Genomic DNA, 20,951 nt, shown 5'->3' with positions numbered 1-20,951 from the left:
GCAGTGGAAGACAGGAGTGCCTGGCGTGCTCTGGTCCAGGGGGTCACGAAGAGTCGGACACGACTAAACGACTAAACAACAACAAGAGAGGATGCTGAACTTTCTCCTGCACTACTCCACACAATGCACACTTTCCAAAAACTACTCCATAGCTAGAGCAGCTGCCTATTGTTGCTCCATGAGACCAGTGGGAAGTAAAGCAAAGAGGACGCAAATGGCCCCAGCATTTCTCTCCCCCTGCCTTTCAATAAGCCCTTCCATGGGCATCAAAGCAAAAAGAAGACAGCTGGGCACAACCATACTTAGTTTCCCCCTTTTCAAAAAGTCCAAGGCCTGATGGGAGTTGTAGTTCACCTGGAGAGCACCGGGCTGGCAAAGGGTGAGCTAGTGTCCATGGAAAGATTTTTCTCTGTAGAGTGTTACTTTATTTTGTTCTCTCCCCTTTCTAAGATCACTTCTCCTTCAGTCTCCTTTTGTACCTCGCCTAGCAACTGCCCAAGCCTCCTTAGGAAGGTCGGCTTTTGCAAACATGAATTTACAGCAGTCTGATTGCTTTGCGCTTGTGCAACCATTTAAGCAGCAGACTAGAGAGTGCTTCATCAATGATGAAGCTGGCACTATATATGAAAGCACTTTCCCAAACTCCCCACAGCTGAATCATCCCTTTTCCCCACTGAATTAAATGTTAGAACTCCACTCTTCTAGCCAACAGAGCTCATGTTTAGCGTGTGGAAGACTTGAAATTGGGTACTGCTGCCTGGTACATCTGTAAGGATTTCTAAAACTAGGAAATATAAAATGCAATTCTGTAAAAAGAAAAATGAATGTAAATTTTTTGCTAGGCTTGATGGGAGAGGAAATAGAAAAAGCAGATCCAAGGTTATTTATGTATGCTATGACTGCTGCCAGAACTTTGTTAGCCCAAAAATGGAAAGTACCAGAATTACCGACAATAGAGGAGTGGCAGACAAAGATGGTGGATTATGCGGAACTAGCAAAACTGACCTGTAGAATCCGAAATCAGGAGGAAGCAAAATTCCAAAAAGATTGGAGTAAATTTATGGATTATATAAATAATAACTGTAGAAATCTGAAGACTCTGGCAGGACTGAAATAAATCTTACGATGTAGACTGGGTTGGCTATAAGAAGAAACTGTGGAAAGGTGATTGAAGCAAGAAAACCTGTTGAAGGGACGGATGGAAGTCAATGCTCGGCAGAGTGTTGGGAAAGAATTTGGGTAAATGATTGTTGAATATTACTGTACTTTGTTGGAATTAAATGAAAAACTAATAAAAAGCATATAAAAAAATAAAATAAAATGCAATTCTGTGTCTGCATACAGAAGTAAGCCTCACTGAGTTACTCCCAGGTAACTGCATACAGAATTGCAGCTTATGGAACAGTCTCTCTTTCATCAACTTTGGGAAGTACTAGAGATTCTAGTTTTTATTGCTTTTTAATTATTATTATTATTAATATTCTGTTGGGAATATTAATAATAATTGAGGCTCCAATACTTTGGCCACATCATGAGAAGAGGAGACTCCATGGAAAAGACCCTGATGTTGGGAAAGATGGAGGGCACAAGGAGAAGGGGACGACAGAGGACGAGATGGTTGGATAGTGTCTTCGAAGCTACCAGCATGAGTTTGACCAAACTGCGGGAGGCAGTGGAAGACAGAAGTGCCTGGCATGCTCTGGTCCATGGGGTCACGAAGAGTCGGACACGACTAAATGACTAAACAACAACAACAACATTCTGTTGGGAGCTGCCCAGAGTGGCTGGGGAAACCCAGCCAAATGGGCAGGGTATAAAAAAAATATTATAATAATATTATTATTATTGTCCAACTTCAGCACCACTAATCTCTGCATTCTCCGCACTCCGAAAGACAGCGTTTTCCTGAACCTTTATTCAGCACCAAACTACTTGCACTTTAATCCTCTTAATTACATGCCATTGTACCTGGTATGTGCTCAAGACAATTTAGCCTTGGATAATCTTAGTATATAGCCCTATCATTGCTTCTTAATATAGGAAGATTAAGACCCGGACAAATTAATTGCTCTCAACCAAGACAGGATAGTTTCTTCAGGGGAAAAGATTCTGAGGCAATGACCAGTCATCTAGTCAGAGAAAGGAGAGAAACTACTCATTTCTGAAGGAGGGAACACAAGCAAAGGGCCTTCTCGGTAGTGGCACCCGCCCTGTGGAACGGCCTCCCATCAGATGTCAAAGTGATAAACAACTACCTGACATTCAGAAGACATCTTAAGGCAGCCCTGTTCAGGAAAGTTTTTAATGTGTGATATTTTTATGTATTTTTGGTTTCTATGGAAGCCGCCCAGAGTGGCTGGGGAAACCCAGCCAGATGGGCAGGGTACAAAAAAATATATTAATATTATTACTATTATAAGCAAGGGCTGGAGATCTAAAGGAAAATGGGCTCCATATCATAGTCAAGGGCTATGGAGAGATTGTACTCAAGCCAAGGGAAGATCAGCTTGGCCCCATCTATTTGTTAGAAAAGGAACAACTGCAAAGTGCTTTGCCTGTAATGACAGGGTGGAAGGCAGGGAGGCCAACAGCAGGTGGAGCCAGAGACACTGATGGGTACAAAACCAGAATCCATTGGCTTTGCCTATCTTCCTCCTTGCTAAGATCAACAAAAGCAACATTGACAATAAGGGTGAAGCTGGTTGCCTGTGCTACCCCTGGACTGCTTAGAACAGTGATGGCCAAACTTGGCCTTCCAGCTGTTTTGGGACTACCACTCCCATCATTCCTAGCTAACAGGACCAATGGTCAGAGATGATGGGAATTGTAGTCCCAAAACAGCTGGAGGGTCAAGTTTGGCCATCACTGGCTTAGAAGAAAGAAGTCAGCCAAGTTGGGACTGACTGAAGGCAGACTGAAATTGGCATGCCAGCCTCCACTGGGGCTTGCTTTCCCTTCCTTGCAAGAAAGGCCATCTAGCTCCCACTGCCAGTTATCCCTGGGACTACAGAACCAGGGGTAATGGATACTCTGGTCCCATCCAGCAGCCAAGGAACAAGCAAAAACACCAGGAAGGGGAAGATCAGCTGGGCCTGAACCAAATACAAATACCCATACATAGCTTACGACTTCATTCTGGCCTTGAAGAACTAATCTCTACCATTTTCTTACACTCCTCTTTTCTTGTGCATCTTGTTTCTTTCAGTAGTGAGTCTGGTGAGGGCCTGTTTCTTATGCCTTTGTGAGCTGCTTTGTAGACAATTATCTGAAGAGCAAGAACGGGAAGAATGTAAGGAATAACCTAACAAACCCTTCCCAATGGGATATTCAGTGTGATGAGCACTGGTTAATTTTGCTTTTACCGTAAATCAGAAGTTACTTATAGACATACATAGATGGCAGTTAGAAACACATACAGGAGTGTATTGTTTGAGGGTGGGGTTCAAAAGTTTGTCCTGTGTCAGGCAAGGTTGAAGGCTGCTGTCCAATTGATTAAAACTTGCCTATATTGAACATGTCTTGATTCGTTGTCCAAACCATTTATCGTTACTGTCCAAGAAAAGTTAGCTTGAGAATGTTTTCGAATAGATCACATGAAAGTAGAAATAGGTATAACCCAAACTGACAGCGGATCTATGATTAAGTCATAGCCAGTGTCATTTCACTGTGCTCAAAGTGCTTCATGTTCTTTTCTTTTTTTACACAGGAAAGGTGTTCTGAACACACAAATTCTCCAACCTACTGTTTTAATCTGAGATAAAAGAATAGAACTATCCTAAATAGGATAGTTTGGTATGTGTGCTGGAACAACTGCATCAAGGTATGTATTTCAACCACTATAACAATAATATTTTTAGATGTGTAACGGTAAAGGTACCCCTGCCCGTACGGGCCAGTCTTGACAGACTCTAGGGTTGTGCGCCCATCTCACTCAAGAGGCCGGGGGCCAGCACTGTCCGGAGACACTTCCGGGTCACGTGGCCAGCGTGACATCGCTGCTCTGTCGAGCCAGAGCCGCACACGGAAACGCCGTTTACCTTCCCGCTAGTAAGCGGTCCCTATTTATCTACTTGCACCCGGGGGTGCTTTCGAACTGCTAGGTTGGCAGGCGCTGGGACCGAGCAACGGGAGCGCACCCCGCCGCGGGGATTCGAACCGCCGACCTTTCGATCGGCAAGCCCTAGGCGCTGAGGCTTTTACCCACAGCGCCACCCGCGTCCCAGGTGTCTAAGAAATGTCTAGCAACTTCAGCTACATTAATCCTTTGTCTGAGAAACACGAACTCTTCATAATGTATTGCTAACATGTGCTTATGAAGCTTACTCCAAGACAGATCATTGACCCAGCTAGACAACTACCATCCATGCTAAGGCTGCCATCCTAGGCAATTCTTAAGTCTAACTACAGGCTAAACACACATAACATTATGCTGCTCTGCTACTGATCCTCTCTCCAAAAACTACAAACCAAGGAATACAGGCAACCACCTTGCTACCTTTCCTATTGCTAAGTGAAATGTGAAATGTTTTCCCTGTGTGCTTTTTCAATACCAGGTTTTTGGGTTTTTTTAAATTAAACACACACACACAGAAAAAGACATGATACCGAAATAATAAATGCTCTTTAAAAAGGAGGGGAAAATACAAACGCCAGCAGTGCAAAGGCTTAACAAGACCTGATGTCCATGTTATAACATCTGCCAGTAACAAAGGCAAAAAGAGGCCAACAAACTGCAAAATATCCAGATGTTAATATACCACCCCATAAGTGAACAAAAGTGTTAAGGGTTTTTTTTTGTATTAGGGCAAAATGTCATGTCTTTTGAAGCCATTCACCAACTGTTAAATGGCTTCAGATGAACATCATTTAGGGACAATTCATATTCTGCAATACTAGAGCTTGTTTAAAATTGGGCTCCTTCATCTATATTTGTACTCCCTGAAGCAACCTTTTAAAAATATTGTTAAGTTACCAAAGCACAAGCAAGACATTGATTTTGCCATCAAATGGTACATTTATCAGTTCATCAGTAAATATAACCAACAAGCACTATCCTTTCAGAAAATAAGTTCAGCCTGCCAAATGGTTCTCCCCGTCTTTCCTAGCCAAGTATCATCTTCAGATTAGAAGTTTATAACAACAGAGGCAGTGCTTTTTTTTCCAGGGGGACGTAGGGGAACACATACCCCTAAACATTTTGTGACTTTTGTTCATTTACTGTATTTATTTTTCCTGATTTGAAGTATAAAATAGTGATTTTCTTGAGTCAAAATAAGAGTACGCTTAAACATTTTTTTTTAAGAAAAAAAGCACTGAATAGAGGCACCAACACAAAACACTTAATCTTTAGGAGAAGCATGAGCCAGGTTATCAACTGGCCACAGTGTGAGACTCTTAATCATGTGGCCCTTTGACACAACTGATTGTGATTCATATTCAATATACAGTGGTGCCTCGCAAGACGAAATTAATTCGTTCTGCGAGTTTTTTCCTTCTGCGAGTTTCTTCGTCTTGCGAAGCACCGCTGTGTATTGACGGTTTCCCATAGGAATGCATTGCCGGTTTTTAAAAAAAGGTGCAAGACATTTCGTCTTGCGAAGCAAGCCCATAGGGAAATCTGTCTTGCGAAGCAACTCAGAAAATGAAAAACTCTTTCGTCTTGCGAGTTTTTCGTCTTCTGAGGCATTCGTCTTGCGAGGTACCACTATATCTATCTGCAGAAACTCTAAATACACTAAAAAGCTGTGGTAGGTGGATGTTCCCAGTGCAGATCCAGTGCACCTAATAATTTAGAGAAAAGACTCATTCAAATAAAGCAATGCCAACTATTTCACTCAGACATGCAACACCTGTAACTAGGTACATCTAATCCTGCCTAGAATTGCAGCAGTAACTCAGGTCACATTTTGCTTCCCCCATAGAATTCAGGGAGCTGTAGTTTGTTGAAGGTACTGGGAATTGCAGTTCTATGAGGGGTAAACAAGTTTCCAGGATTGTTTGGGTTAAGCCATATGCTATAAATGTGCTTGAATGTATGTTGCGGGTGTGACCTCAGTCCTTTGCAAAAGAAATGCCTGAAGTCGCATCAAATAATCCATTAAATTCCCTGTTGCAGGAGGCCACAGCCCACAGCCGAACGGTGAGATAGCATCATGATTATAAATAGCAGGTCAGTGCCACATACACAGCAGACCTTGAAACTCAGAACAAGCATGCCAGCTCCTCCCATAGTTTCCCAGAGCTGGTTTCAGAGTTCAAAACAGCATCAGACATCTGAATGATTAACAAGAGGATGACAGGAACCCAGCAGCCTATTTAGGTGGGAGTTGAGGAAAAAGCACAAGGCAACCGAGAGCCCAGACAGTCCTAAATTCTTTGTAAAAACGGGACAGGAATTGGAAAGTGGTAGGACCATTGCAGAATGTTGCATCAGAGGGCTTTTAACCACATCCCAGCTAAGCAAAACATGCCACATGTATTAAATAGTTCTCTGGCATTAAAAAAGAAGAAAGGAAAATGGGTATGGAAGACTCTTGTGAGAATGAAACATCCTTGCTCCACGGTTCCTAAAGAAAGGCAGAACTCGGTAGCGGCTGCTCCCAAATCAAGAATCTCAAACCCATCATCAGCTAAGGCAGCTGCCACTCTTAATTGCATAATCCTAAACATGTTTATGGGAAGTAAGACCCTCTGACTTTAGTGTGACGCACGACTGCAGCCAAGTAAGTCAGATTTTACCGCTGACAGGGACAGCCTTGAATCAGAGGAGGAGATAACACCACAACAGAGAATAAACAGCTGCAATATAAGAAATAAGCCTTGTAAAGCATCACTGTAAGCTCCTATTCCCAAAGCAAACCTGGTATCTGCCCCAGCAGCTGCACTGAACCAATTTTCCTGGTCAGGTCAGGAAGCAACTTGTGATCAGTGAAGACTAAGCCCAAATAGGAGACTGAGATAGAAGGAAAAGCTTTTTCCTCTGGCAGCCTACACAACTGCTGTCAGTAAAGGAGTGGCAGGAATCCTGGGCATCTGCCCTTCTATCTTCTATTAGCCTGGAGCAGAGTCTTTTGCTTTGCCAGCGCAGCAGAGAGCCACAGCCCTACAGAAGCCAAAAACAAACAAACGCAACAACCCTTTGCAAGTGAGTCAGGCATGAGCCACTGGCAAAAGAGGGGAAGAGAGAACCCGGCAGAGACAGCTTGGAAATCAGGGCTGAAGCAGTGACAGGGCTCGATCCCAGCAACCGTGTTTCACGGCCAGCACTCAACCTTGGAACACAGGGACAGACAGCAGTGCTCCTGAGCATGTGCAGAGTTTGATCGCCTTGCCCCTAAGGCTGGTGGGTGGTGGGTAGGGGAGAAGGTGAAAGCGGGGGCTCCCAGATCAGAGACTTGCTTCCAGGCAGTCTCGCCTCTTGGCATTTCCCTCCCCCTTGCAAGCAGCCGCTGGCCCACCCGCCAGCAGGCAGACCACCCCTCTGAGGCCTACCCCCCAGGGTGGTCCTGCCACAACAAAAACACTCTTGCCAGAGATTGGGGGGGGGGCATATCCATTATGGAAACCAATCGCCGTATTCCGAAAAGGCAGAAAGAAAGGAAACCAAAGCTCCTACCTGCTGCTTTTTCAGGGACAGCCTCGTAGGATGGATGGCTAGCCACGCATGCGCAAATGGCTCGCGCTATCACTTCCTCGTAGCCGGTGTCGCCCCCCCCCCTCCCCTCCAACGAGGCGGTGCCGGCGGCCGTTCGCGACTGGAAGGAAAAACAAACCTCCTTCTAAGCTCTTCCCAATCCTGCCGCGGCCCCTTTAAATCCAACATGGCGCAGGACGCGCTTAGGGAGATCCTCCCTATCTCTATGGGCGCGGGGAGGGGGCGGGGCGTTTTCGGTCAGGTGACCGCGACGAACTTAACCCGTCAAGCCTCGCCCGTTGAGTCTCGTTCGCAGAAACGAGGGAAAAGAGGAGTCGTGCCCCGTGTCGTCTCTTCAGACGTTCGCTTCGTTGCTTTGCCCCTTATTTCCAAGGCCTTTCCAAATCGCTTCACTTTTTAATGTTTTTAATTAATTTTTTTATTTATACTTTTCAAATGTATACATTTCATTAGTTTCACAATCAATATTTCAAAATTTGACTTCCCCCTCTTTTCTGTAGTTCCTAAAGTTTATTTTTAATATCTTCTGCATATCCAAATTCATTTAACTTGCTCATTTATTTATCTATTGTAAATAAATACTCTTATAAAACTGCAGGTTATTACATTAGTCCTGCCAATGTTTTTATCTGTTTACAATTTATCTGTAAATATTCAATAAACCATTTTCATTCTTTTATAAAAAGTTTGTTATCTTGATTTCTTATTCTTCCGGTACGTTTTGCCATTTCTGCAAATTCCATAAGTTTTTGTATCCATTCTTCCTTTCCTGGGAGTTTTGCTTCTTTCCACTTTGGGGCAAGTAACATTCTTGCTGCTATAGTAGCATACATAAATAAATTGCTATACAATTTAGGTAGTTCTGTCCCCATAATTACCATAATTTATTTTAATAAATGAAAAATGATGTTATTTATAATCTTATTATGGTTTATAATGATTTATTTTCAAGAATGCAAAGCAAGGATGAAAGGAAAATGAAATAAACCACCACAGCAAGAGGAACTGGTGAATAAGCAAAGAGTGTTCTCACATAGTTTTCCAAAATTACCTCCCCTGAATGAAAACTGCACTCTACCCCTTCAATAGATTGATAATCATATAGTTTTATTATTTTAATAATATTTTTAAAATAATGACACGTACTACTCTTGCACATATATACTGCCTTTCCTCTAAGGAGCTTGAGGCGGTGTGTGTGGTTTTTCCCCTCATAGCTTACCCTCACTACAGCCAGGTGAGATAGGCCAGGCAGAGAAAGAGAGAGTGATAATGGATATACTGTAATGGAGATACAAAAATTTGGATCACTATAAAAGATGGAGAAGGAAAGGACTAACAATAAGACCCACAAAGGGGAGGAGGAAGTCCAGGAGATTCTTTGGAATCTTGTTTTTATATACTGTAGTATGCTGTTGTGTGAATGTAAATTTTAATATGGAAAATCAAATAAATTTAAAAAAGAGAGTGTGCTTCATGGCTGTGGGGTGGCAGTGGGGTCTGAACCTAGGCTTCCTTAGCCCTAACCTAGCATGCTGGCAACTACACCACACAGTCTCTCCGGGATCAGCCCTCAATACCTTGCCAATCACCCTGAAAAGCTGCTTCTTTGGCTTGTCTCCTACATGAAAAATGAAGCAAGAGACATTATTCAGAGCCTAGCAAAAGTAATGACAAACCTAGACAGCATCTTAAAAAGCAGAGACATCACCTTGCCAACAAAGGTCTGTATAGTTAAGGCTATGGTTTTCCCAGGAGTGATGTATGGAAGTGAGAGCTGGACCATAAAGAAGGCTGATCGCTGAAGAATTGATGCTTTTGAATTATGGTGCTGGAGGAGACTCTTGAGAGTCCCATGGACTGCAAGAAGATCAAACGCATCCATTCTTAAGGAAATCAGCCCTGAGTGCTCACTGGAAGGACAGATCCTGAAGCTGAGGCTCCAATACTTTGGCCACATCATGAGAAGAGAAGACTCCCTGGAAAAGACCCTGATGTTGGGAAAGATGGAGGGCACAAGGAGAAGGGGACGACAGAGGAAGAGATGGGGTTGGACAGTGTTCTCGAAGCTACCAGCATGAGTTTGACCAAACTGTGGGAGGCAGTGGAAGACAGAAGTGCTTGGTGTGCTCTGGTCCATGGGGTCACGAAGAGTCAGACACGACTAAACAACTAAACAACTGCTTTTCATTGGGTTTCTAGAGCGGTTGGCTCACTGGAAGGACAGATCGTGAAGCTGAGGCTCCAATACTTTGGCCACCTCATGAGAAGAGAAGACTCCCTGGAAAAGACCCTGATGTTGGGAAAGATGGAGGGCACAAGGAGAAGGGGACGACAGAGGACGAGATGGTTAGACAGTGTTCTCGAAGCTACAAACATGAATCTGACCAAACTGCGGGTGGCAGTGGAAGACAGAAGTGCCTGGCGTGCTCTGGTCCATGGGGTCACGAAGAGTCGGACACTACTGAACGACTAAACAACAACAAGAGCGGTTGAGGTGTTACCTTTATGTATTATTATTATTTGCAAAATAATATGTGTGAAACAAGGATTTCTGAGTCCTGTCCGCAGCAGTAGTTAAGCAGTACTAAAGTGGCCCTCCAGACGTTGTTGGACTACAACTCCCAACCTCCTTTACGGGGAACCTGCAGCCCAACCAGCACCTGGGGGACCCCGTTCTTCCCCATCCCTTTTATGGATTCTCGACCCTTCTTACGTCAAAGCAAAACTGGAGCTCCGCCCAGGACTGGTGCGCGCATGCTCCGTGGGCTCCGGAAGGCAGAATGGAGGCACAGGACTAGTGGCGTGGGACCTAATTCCGGGTGAGTGGAGGCGGCCTCAATGTCTCCTCATTCCCGGTGTCGCATTGAGCATGGCCATAATGCCTGCCTGAAAAACATTTCCGTTCTGGGGTGGGATATAGTTTCCTGGAAAGCCTCGACCCCTGCAGCTGCCGGACACGTTTCTCTGCAAAAGCCCTCCTCCAGCTGCAATATTCTGTGCAGGGATTTCTTGGAAGTAAGGGCTGCTGAAACCAGATTCCGATCCTGGGTTCGGCTCGGAGTCCAGTCGTGCAACCCCTATACATACCTACTCGGAGGTAAGACCCGTTAAACTCAACGGGACTTACGACCAGGCAAGTGGGCGGAGAGGACTGCCGCCTCCTAGTTGCGTTTCTTGCAATTAAGGCTGCTGTCCTGTGCCCTTGAACATCGTGAAATTTACATCTGTGTAAGCTGGGTGCAATGTTGCACAAGAGACTGCTGTTGCTGCAAATATTCTGCCCTGCAACAACCCTTCATTCTAACCCCTTGGGTGGGGGTGGGGTATTACTGGTGGTATTCACGTATATTTTACTCAGACTACACCCATTTAAACTAATGGACCTAACTTAGGCATGTTCATTAACTTCAGTGGGAGGGATGGCCCAGCCAGTAGAGAATGAGGCTCTTTAATATCTATACTCTGAGGAAAAAACTTGGCTCATTTGCTACCCTACGCATCTCAGAAAAGCTCTTTGGGTGTTTTTCCTTTAATTATCAGGTACAACAATTAGAGAGGAATAATAAAGCAGGTGGTATCGGAAGGTTGGCAGTTTGAATCCCTGTGGCGGGATGAGCTCCCATTGCTCGGTCCCAGCTCCTGCCAACCTAGCAGTTCGAAAGCACGTTAAAGTGCAAGTAGATAAATAGGTACCGCTCTGGCAGGAAGGTAAACGGTGTTTCCGTGTGCTACTCTGGTTTCGCCAGAAACAGCTTAGTCATGCTGGCCACATGACCCAGAAGAACTGTCTGCGGACAAAGTCTGCTCCCTCGGCCAGTAAAGCGGGATGAGCGCCGCAACCCCAGAGTCGTTCGCCACTGGACTTAACTGTCAGGGGTCCTTTACCTTTACCTTTAATAAAGACTTGTGGTGGTCCCCTCTCCCCCAGATGAGGCAATCACTGCTCCTGTGCTGTCCTAGAAACTGTTTGCTAACAGTGTCACTCAGAAGTAACCATTGAGTTCAGTGAAGGTTACTCAAGTGGGTGTAGAATTGCAGCCCAAGAATGGGAAGGCAAGCACTATTCCCATCACCAGTGATAAATTTTCTTGTGATTCAAAGCACACTCTGCATGTGGATTTCATCCTGTTTATACATTGAAGTGCTCTCCTTAGACACCTCACAAGTTGTCTTACAACTCTATGGATAATGCTTTGGAATAAGATGGTTCCAGGATTCTCCCCAGTTTTAGTTACCGTAATTTTCGCTCTATAACACGCACCCGACAATAACACGCACGTAGTTTTTAGAGGAGGAAAATCCGTAGGCATGCCACCCGTAGGCATTCCCTCCATAACACGCACAGACATTTCCTCTTACTTTTTAGGAGGAAAAAAGTGAGTGCTATGGTGCAAAAAATACGGTATCTATGTTTCAGTGGCATAATGTGTAGAGCAAATATAGGGAACCTGTGGCCTCTAGACATTGGACTACAACTCCCATCATCCCTGCTGGCTGGGGAGATAGAAATTAGAGTTAAACACCATCTGAATGGCCACAGGTTCCCCATCCTTGAAGTAGTGTCAATTAGTACCTGGGAAAGCTGGGTTTGGATCCTGAATCACTAGGTGACCTTGTGCCAATCACCACCTCTCCCCCTAACATCTCTTACAGGCTTGTGAGAATCAAATGGAACAAACCCTATGTATATCACTGTAAGCTTCTTGGAGAATGGGTTGGCTTTTGTTTTTTTTACGGAACAAATAAAATGGTTGTTTTCAGCTCCCCCCCCCCCCCCCCCGGAAGTAGTGGCACTTATCCCAGCAAAGTTTTCTGTCTGTGTTGTGTTAATGGTTTTTATTGCTTACGTCACTTCACATGTATCAGTCAACTAATAATACTTCCATTCTTCCCCATCTCTGCAGCAGGAACAGGTGTTACTGATAATGGCTGTATCTAGCTTGATCCGGAGCTTTGGGTCCCTGCTCTTGTCCTCAAGCCCTCGTCTCTCCCAGGTACAGCAGCCACGTTGATCAGTTTCTTATCTTTTTCCACTGTGGGTATATTATTGCATGCACTGTGTATATAGGATGTCCTCTCTCTCTGGATATAATTTTGCTGTGGACCTTGCAGCGCAATTAGACTTGCTTATTTTCCTGACACCAAGGCCTTAAATTAAGTTTGGAATTACCAGGGCTCAGCCTAGAAACCAATTCCGTTTTTGTTGTTGCTGTTTGTTTTAGGGTTTGACCAAATGACGCATGCAGATATAATAAGGAAAAATTCTTATGAGCATTTGTTTTCTGCTCTGCTGAGTAATAACAACCAACACCCGTCTCCCCCAAAAAATCTGAAACTAGGGAGAATAGTGTTTGGCTTGGAGGTTGTGACATCTACCGTATTTTTTGCTCTATAAGACTCACTTTTTCCCTTCTAAAAAGTAAGGGGAAATGTGTGTGCGTCTTATGGAGCGAAGGCAGGCTGCGCAGCTATCACAGAAGCCAGAACAGCAAGAGGGATTGCTACTTTCACTGCGCAGCGGTCCCTCTTGCTGTTCTGGCTTCTGAGATTCAGAATATTTTTTTTCTTGTTTTCCTCCTCCAAAAACTAGGTGCGTCTTGTGGTCTGGTGCGTCTTATAGAGCGAAAAATACGGTAATACAGGATTCAGTTCCAGCACCTTCCACAGTAGAACTGTTAAGCACCACAAACTTTTCAAGTGTTTTTGACTCTGTGTTTTGCAACAACTGCTGCATTTTTAACACGTTGCAGTGGGATAATTTTTTCAGATCTTTGCTGATAAGATTGCCACTGCATTTTAAGGCCACATTTCCAAAGCACAACAGACAGCAAAGGATTGCGAGATTATGGCCTAGATTGGGGTTACCAACCTTTTTAAGACCATGGGCACATTCAGACAGAAAATGGACACAGAACAAGCCCTTAAAAGCACATAGAGCTGAAAGAGGAAGTGGAGGGGAAGCGCCACTCTTCCAACTTCCTCCTTCAGCTCTATGTACTTTACAAAGGAGGAAAAGATAGTCATTCTCATCACCTCAGACCAAGGGGGGGGGGCAGTGATAGTGGAGGACAAAGATGTTTTGTGGACGCTAAGGGAAGACCATGCTGGAGACTTCTGGCATAGATCTAATTCAAACACACCTTGAACATAGGAATTAGGGTAGAAAATTCAGTTCATGATGCTTGATTTCCACCTTTCCTAGATACCTGTTTCTCCCAAGCCCACCTGCCTTGCTGGCCTTGTCCATGCATACCGTGAAATCAGCACCTCTGCTGTTGTATCTACCTCTGATCCACTGTGGAAATGCAGGATCAAGTATACCACAAAGCCCATTGGCATGAAAAAGACAGGAGGGCGAGACCACACAGGTATGTCTGCAGCCCCTCACAGCTGGACTGCGCTCAAGTGAGCAAAGGCAACCTCCTCTGTCAGGAGAGACCAAGTAGGGGGGAAAGCCAAGTCTTCTGACGCTGTTCTCCTATGGCAAGGAAATTTCTTTTTAAAATACAACAACACAGTTTTTGTTTTAAATCTTTAGACTACGTTAAGGCAGGTGTGGGCAACCTTTCTTCTGTTGAGGGCCATATTATCTCAAGGACAACTTGTTAGGGGCCGAATACTGGCAGCAAGATGGGAATGTGCTTTGGGAAGGAGGTCGGAGGGCTCTAGGACCCTGCCAGAGCCCTGACGCCTCTTCCCAAAACCAGGCGCAACATTGGGAAGGCAGTGGAAGTCCAACAATGACTCTGAGAATGAGTTGCTGGATTAGATGGGCTATTGGCCTGATCCAGCAGGTTCTTTTAATGTTCTTGGGACTGCTTTTTAACTGAAGGTGCTCAGGATCGAGACTTGGAACTGCTAAACACAAAGCTTGTGCACTGCCACTGAACTGTGACCCACCTCAAAGAAAATGGTGGATGCCAAGCTCCAGTTAGGAGGAGATGCGTTCATCTGATCATTATACTTAGCATTTGTATTGTGCGTTTCAAGTCTTCAAAGGGCTTCACATAAAGTAATTCTTACAACAACCCAGTAGGCCAGTGTAGCATTATCCAGGGTAGTTATCTCCATGTTACACATGGGCGACTGGAACTGGAACAAAGAGGACGATAGTTTTCTTAAAGCCACTGATTGAACTCATGGGTGAGATGAGAATTTCCAGATCATAGCTGCACCAGCACTCTCTAATATTTTTATTTTGGGGATACATTGACTCAAATAAGAAGTGCTCGAGTCAACTATCGAAATAATAATGAAGCAACTTTACAATTAGGACTCATAGCTAAACATATTGTATTGTTCCCAAGTAAATATGAACAACAATCTGGGCATCTTTTGGTTTCTGTTTCTAATCCTCAAGTTAATTCCTGCTTCCCCCTGCCCCACCAAGTGTGTATCAACCACCATGAAGACTAGAAGCTTGCTTTTTGAAACCGGAAAGCTTTTAGTCTCGTTTCAGGTTTTACCTTTAGCCAGACCTAATTTCTGACCGCTTTCATAGACGTAGGGTGGTTGCCGGGAAGCTTGGTCCAGTATTTTTATCTATTCATTTGACTGCAATGTGTGATGCTGAATGAGCTCCGTGTCATTCACAAGGTCGTATCCGGGTGCATAGAATTGGAGGCGGGCATAAGCAGCGCTACCGCATGATTGATTTCCGAAGGCTGAACTATGAAGCTGGACAAGAGCCTGGTTCCTTTGAGGAGAAAGTGGTTCAGGTGCGGTACGACCCATGCAGGTGAGTAGCAGACACGTGGTCTGGAGACTGTGATGGTTTTTTCCCTTTTTGATACTTGGGAATGAGGATGACAGCTTGAGCTGACCATGCCCTCTTGGTATTTCTTTGTTATTGCCCACGGCAGATCTGCAGACATAGCTCTCGTGGCTGGAGGAAAGAGGAGACGGTGGATCATTGCGACCGAAAACATGCAGGCTGGTGACATCCTCAAAACTTCAGGACATATTGGCAGGATGGCAGGTAAATCTGGAGGACGGTGTCCTGTTCTGGGTGCCACATTTTACGAAGGACATGGACCGGCTGGGTAACGCAGGTGGCAAGGACTCTGAAAAAACCAAGGCCCACGAATAGTTCTTAAGAGCTGACTAGGTTTAGCCTGGACAAGAGAAGCTTTCAGAGGAGATAGGCTAGCACTCTTCAAATATTTGAAGGGCTGTCTTGCAGAAGACGGGAGCAGGCTCAATCTCTGTTGTTCCAGAGCGTAGGGCTGGAACTAATGTGTGGAAATTGCAGGGAAGCAGATTTCCTAACAGTAAGAACTGTTTAGACGGTGGGAGAGGCAGTGGTTCCATCTGCACCATACATTTAATGCAGTATCATGACGTTTTAAAGGGTTACGGCTTCCCCCAAAGAATCCTGGGAACTGTAGTTTGTTGAGGGTGCCTAAAGTTATTAGGACACCCACTTTTTCCTCCCCGCACAATATCAATAACTGCATTGATTTTTAAACTCTATTTTTATTGCTACTTTTATTTCTTATAGTTGAATTTGATGTAATGCAAACTGTAAAGCACTAAAATGCAATAAGAGGTGAAAGTAGCAATAACGATACAGTAAAACACGTACAGCATCTACGCATAGCACATCTCAATTGCTACAATGGACGTCAAAAGCATTTAAGTGGTCCACCAAGACAACCAGCAACTTTCAAGTGATCCATGGGGGGGGGGAAATATTGAGGAACCACTACTTAAATGTACAGTGAAGCATTAGCACTCAAAGCTCTGTTCTCACTCCCACCCTTACATTGGATGGCCCTGTATCCATAACAGGGCCTTTTCAGTGGTGGCACCAATATTGTGCACGACATTCCTTGTGCTTGTCCATCTGCTGAAAGAGGACAGACTGAGGCCGCACACTGGACTCACCCCTCGAGTTCTGTATGCTGCCTTGGACAACTTGGAGTTGTTGTGCCTTGGCTGTTTTCGGTGTGAATATGGTGGTGGGATTTATTTATTTATTGTCTTTCAGTGTCGGCTAATGAAGGAGATGCCTATCCAGTTGGGGCTCTGCCAGTAGGGACCCTGATCAACAATTTAGAGAGCCATCCCGGGAAAGGAGCGCAGTATATTCGAGCAGCAGGTCAGCACAAGATCAAGGCCAGAAACAACTTTGAGGGAGGTAGCAAACCTGGGCAGGTGGTTAGAATCAAGACAGTTGCCTCCTTTTCCTCCCTTCCTTTTCAACTAAAGGAGAAGGTTAAATCTGTTGGAACAAATGGAGTCTGTGTCCCAAAAGAATCTTTTATATATATATAATTTTTTATTAGTTTTCCAATAACAAAATTTTTAAATACAGTTCAACATCAAATTTTTAACACAAATCATTTTTCTTTTAGACTTCCATCAACCTGTCTGATAATTTTCCGTAGTTGTTACTTATCATCACATTTCTTAATTAATATTGCACTATATAACCTATTGTCTTTTCATATTATTTAAGCAATATTTCTAACAATTCTTCTTACAGAGCTTCTTGAAAACTTACAAATGTCAAATCATTGTCACATATATTTTTAATATAATCTGTGAACTTTTTCCAGTCTTCAGTGAATCTCTGGTCCCGTCGGTTCCGAATCCTCCCTGTTAATCTGTCCAGTTCTGCATAATCCATTACTTTCCTTCTCCATTCTTCAATCATAGGCATTTCTTCTTGTTTCCACTTCTGGGCCAACATAATTCTAGCTGCTGTTACCGCATATAAAAACATCTTCTCATCCTTCCTTTTTATTTCAGAACCTACTATTCCTAGTAAAAATGCCTCTGGTTTTTTTAGCAAAGTGTCCCAAAAGAATCTTACCTTGCCTCCTTCCATACACACTCCCCCTTTTTTGGAGGAGCTGCCCCTTTTTATTCTTATTTAAGGATTTATAAACTGCTTCACAACAAAATGTTTCTAATGCGGTGTACAACACCGAGTATTTACCCCGCCCCCAACATATACAGTAAATCTTTTGGGGAAGTCTCCACTGATAGTCCCCCATTCATTCTGTGTTGTGGGCCCCAGCCTGTAGTACTACCTCCCGACTGAACCTTGCTGAACTTCAGGCACACGACACAAAAGACTTTCTTATTCCAGTAGCCATTCTAAGCTTTATGATCAGGCATCCCCAAACTCTGCCCTCCTGCTGTTTTGGGACTACAATCCCCATCATCCCTGACCACTGGTCCTGTTAGCTAGGGATGATGGGAGTTGTAGTCCCCAAACAGCTGGAGGGCCGAGTTTGGGGATGCCTGCTTTGTGATGAACTTCTTACTGTTTTATTCTCTGTATGTTGTTGTTGTTTGTATACTGCTTAGAAATGCTAATGACTAATATATAAATGCCTTGAATTTTTTAAAAAAAGTGACCCACACTGCTTTGTGGAAGATCAGGATCTGGCCAGCAGTTTGTAAAGAAGCTTATGGGGAATTCGTTTCCTTGCTGCTTCCAGTAAATGTGAGCTGAGCTGAGTCAAAGGATACTGAAGCCCTGCTGATGCCTTGTTCTTGCTTCCAGGCACCTGTGGCGTGATACTAAGGAAGGTGAACGAGACAGTCATCATCCAGTTGCCCTCCAAGAGGCAAATGCAGGTAAACAATTTGGGCATATATGCCGCCACGTGGCAGGTGGCATCTGCTCGCTGACCCATCCGTATGGCAGCCTTCTTCAACCTGGTGCCCACCAGATGTTTTGGACTACAGTTCCTACCAGACCCGGCTGGTGTTGCCAGTGGTCAAGTGGGAATTGTAGTCCAAGAAAATACGGAGGCCACCAGGTTGTATTGGTTGTTTGGGCCTTCTGTGCTGAACCAAGTTGTCAATAATAATAATAATTTTTTATTTATACCCCGCCCTTCCCGGTTCAGAAAACTGGGCTCAGGGCGGCTAACAACAAATTTAAAACACTTAATTGATGCAACAAAAAACAGCATAAAATACAGTATAAAACAATAAATTCAGAATTCAAAAATCAATTTAGGGGAAAAATAAACATTAGATGATCACCAGGGCTAGCTGGCTAAATTAGTCCTATTTGGGCCAGCAAGGAGACCAGGGGAGAATTAGCTGTGGGATCCCAGAGTGGGTAATCTTCATAAATAGGGGAGGGGGAGGGAAGGAAGGGGAATAAAAGATCAGGCTAAGTTCAAATTGAAGCTAGGCGGAATAGCTCTGTCTTACAGGCCCTGCGGAAGGAAGTTAAATCCAGAAAGATCCAGCAACATGTAAAAATCGAGGGTATAATGACGTATGAAGCTTCTAACGTTATCATTGCTCAGTCTACACTTTCCCACATAGGTGATGCACACATATGAGGCTGAGCACAGAGTCTTGCAGGTTTTGTACGAGTGAGGCAATGTGTCTACTGAGGTTTTTCACCCCTGGTTTGTATTCCTTCTCCATAACCTTTCTCACTCTTACAGGTGATGGAGACCTGCATGGCAACAGTGGGCCGCGTTTCCAACGTTGACCATAACAAGCGGATCATCGGGAAGGCTGGTCGGAACCGGTGGTTAGGGAAGCGGCCCAAGAGTGGTCTGTGGCATCGCAAAGGGGGATGGGCGGGCCGCAAGATCAGGCCCCTCCCACCCATGAAGAGCTATGTCAACATCCCATCAGCGTCTGCACATGTTTGAGGCCTGTGTCTGTGTTGTCAGTGATTCTGTAGGATTCTGTCAATAAAGGCTATCCTCTCTGACATGTAAACTCAGCTAAGGTTGCAGAGTACATCCCTTGTTGTTGTTGTTTGTTTGTTAATTTATTTACCGCTTATATGCCAAAATGGCCTCTAGGCAGTTGTTATTATTATTTATTAGATTTATATACACTTCAGCCATGAACTGGATTCCCTTCACAGGCTCCTTATCTCCAGCAGGTCGTAAATTAAGACGCTGCTTCTCTGGCCTAATTGGTTCTTGGCACAGACCTCAAAAACCTGCTAGCCTTGCCTGGGACATTTCACTTCACATACCTCTGCCGCTGCCGGGATCTGATTGCAGCCATCAAGCCATCAGCAGCCTTACTCTCCTGTAAGCGCCATGGATCTGGGCCCAAAACCCTGTTGTTGGGATACTGCCAGGGAAACGGGAGCATCAGGAGGCCCCCAGCTTGCTCCGAACGATCACCGGTCTCCCGTGGAACAGCATCAGTCAGCCAGTGACATGAGCCCCAGATACACTTAGAGACCCGTGCACACTCTGTCAGCAGAGTGTGTAAATCATCACACAGCAGAGATGAGGCGGACAGAGGCAGATGTAAGCATAATTTACTGCATTTATTCAGCATAGTTCAGGAACAAAGGGAAACATGTCTGCACCCCTTCGTCTCCGGCAAAACAGCAGTATAGCAAAAGCAACATACAATGGAAGTTCCCAGCAGACAGTGCTGGGAGTAAACAGGCATGTGATACACAACAGTCATGCCTGTACCCTTTTAAGGTGGAACGGAACTATATCCTAACCGATGTCAGGGCAGTTCACAAGATGATGATGATAACAACAATGTTCTGGTTGTTTTTTTTGTTTTTTTTTTGTACCCTGACCATCTCACTGGGTTGCCCCAGATACTCTGGGCAGCTTCCAGCATATATAAAAATACAATAAAACATTAAAAACTTTAAGAGGATCTGAATCCTTTAAACATTAAAATATTAAAAAATGAGATAAAGCACCAATAAATAGTTAAAATAAAAACAACATAATAACACCCACACACGAACATTTAAAAGGCTGTAGAAAGTTAGGCAACCCAAGACCTGGTTGAAGAGGAAGAATTTTGCTTAGGGCCTAAAGATCTATAATAAAGATGCCAGATGAACCTTCCTGGGGAGAGTGTTCCACAAACGGAGAGACTCCAGAAAAGGCCCGCATACCTGTTGCCACCTTCCAGACTTCACATGGAGGAGGCACACAAAGAAGGGCCTCAGATGATGAACATAGAGTCTGGATTGGTTTATATAGGAAGAAGTGGAGCTTGATGTATTGTGGTCCTGAGCTGTTTATGTTGTTGTTTAGTCGTGTCCGACTCTTCATGATCCCATGGACCAGAGCACGCCAGGCACTCCTGTCTTCCACTGCCTCCCGCAGTTTGGTCAAACTCATGCTGGTAGCTTTGAGAACACTGTCCAACCATCTCATCCTCTGTCGTCCCCTTCTCCTTGTGCCCTCCATCTTTCCCAACATCAGGGTCTTTTCTAGGGCGTCATCTCTTCTCATGAGGTGGCCAAAGTATTAGAGCCTCAGCTTCAGGATCTATCCTTCCAGTGAGCACTCAGGGCTGATTTCCTTCACAATGGATA

General features: G+C 44.4%; 2 protein-coding genes and 1 long non-coding RNA gene across 9 annotated transcripts in view; 2 read left to right on the top strand and 1 right to left on the bottom strand.

Moving 5' to 3' along the window:
• KLC4 (kinesin light chain 4) overlaps positions 1-7,873 on the bottom strand; it is a 66,023-nt gene extending 58,150 nt beyond the window's left edge. For 2 of the 7 annotated variants that reach the window (XM_083433067.1, XM_083433071.1), the window contains exon 1: positions 7,616-7,873. The gene's annotated coding sequence lies outside the window, so the exon portion shown is untranslated. The remainder of the gene's footprint in view (positions 1-7,615) is intronic. The other 5 variants (XR_014509405.1, XR_014509406.1, XM_083433068.1 and 2 more) reach the window with 5 other exon arrangements.
• A 2,488-nt stretch (positions 7,874-10,361) lies between these two features.
• On the top strand, positions 10,362-19,364 carry MRPL2 (mitochondrial ribosomal protein L2). Its single transcript, XM_083433153.1, has 8 exons — positions 10,362-10,476; positions 12,562-12,651; positions 13,860-14,025; positions 15,254-15,395; positions 15,520-15,635; positions 16,647-16,757; positions 18,174-18,247; positions 19,078-19,364. Exons 2-8 carry the CDS (start codon positions 12,583-12,585, stop codon positions 19,288-19,290), a joined length of 891 nt encoding a protein of 296 aa, XP_083289279.1. The 5' UTR covers positions 10,362-10,476; positions 12,562-12,582; the 3' UTR covers positions 19,291-19,364.
• Positions 16,765-18,009, top strand: LOC310674251. The gene is made up of 2 exons (XR_014509480.1): positions 16,765-16,897; positions 17,451-18,009. It is a non-coding gene; the product is annotated as an uncharacterized lncRNA (long non-coding RNA).
• Positions 19,365-20,951: the final 1,587 nt, after the last annotated feature.

This window comes from Podarcis tiliguerta, assembly GCF_965153285.1.
Source record: "Podarcis tiliguerta genome assembly, chromosome: 3".
Classification (NCBI taxonomy): domain Eukaryota; kingdom Metazoa; phylum Chordata; class Lepidosauria; order Squamata; family Lacertidae; genus Podarcis; species Podarcis tiliguerta.
This window is presented reverse-complemented; position numbering and strand designations above follow the sequence as displayed.

Coding starts and splice junctions, on each gene's coding strand:
- MRPL2 (XM_083433153.1), top strand. CDS start 12,583: ATGGCTGTATCTAGCTTGATCCGGAGCTTTGGGTCCCTGCTCTTGTCC. Junction 16,758..18,173: donor GCAGTATATTCGAGCAGCAG/GTCAGCACAAGA, acceptor TCTTGCTTCCAG/GCACCTGTGGCGTGATACTA. Junction 18,248..19,077: donor CCTCCAAGAGGCAAATGCAG/GTAAACAATTTG, acceptor TCACTCTTACAG/GTGATGGAGACCTGCATGGC.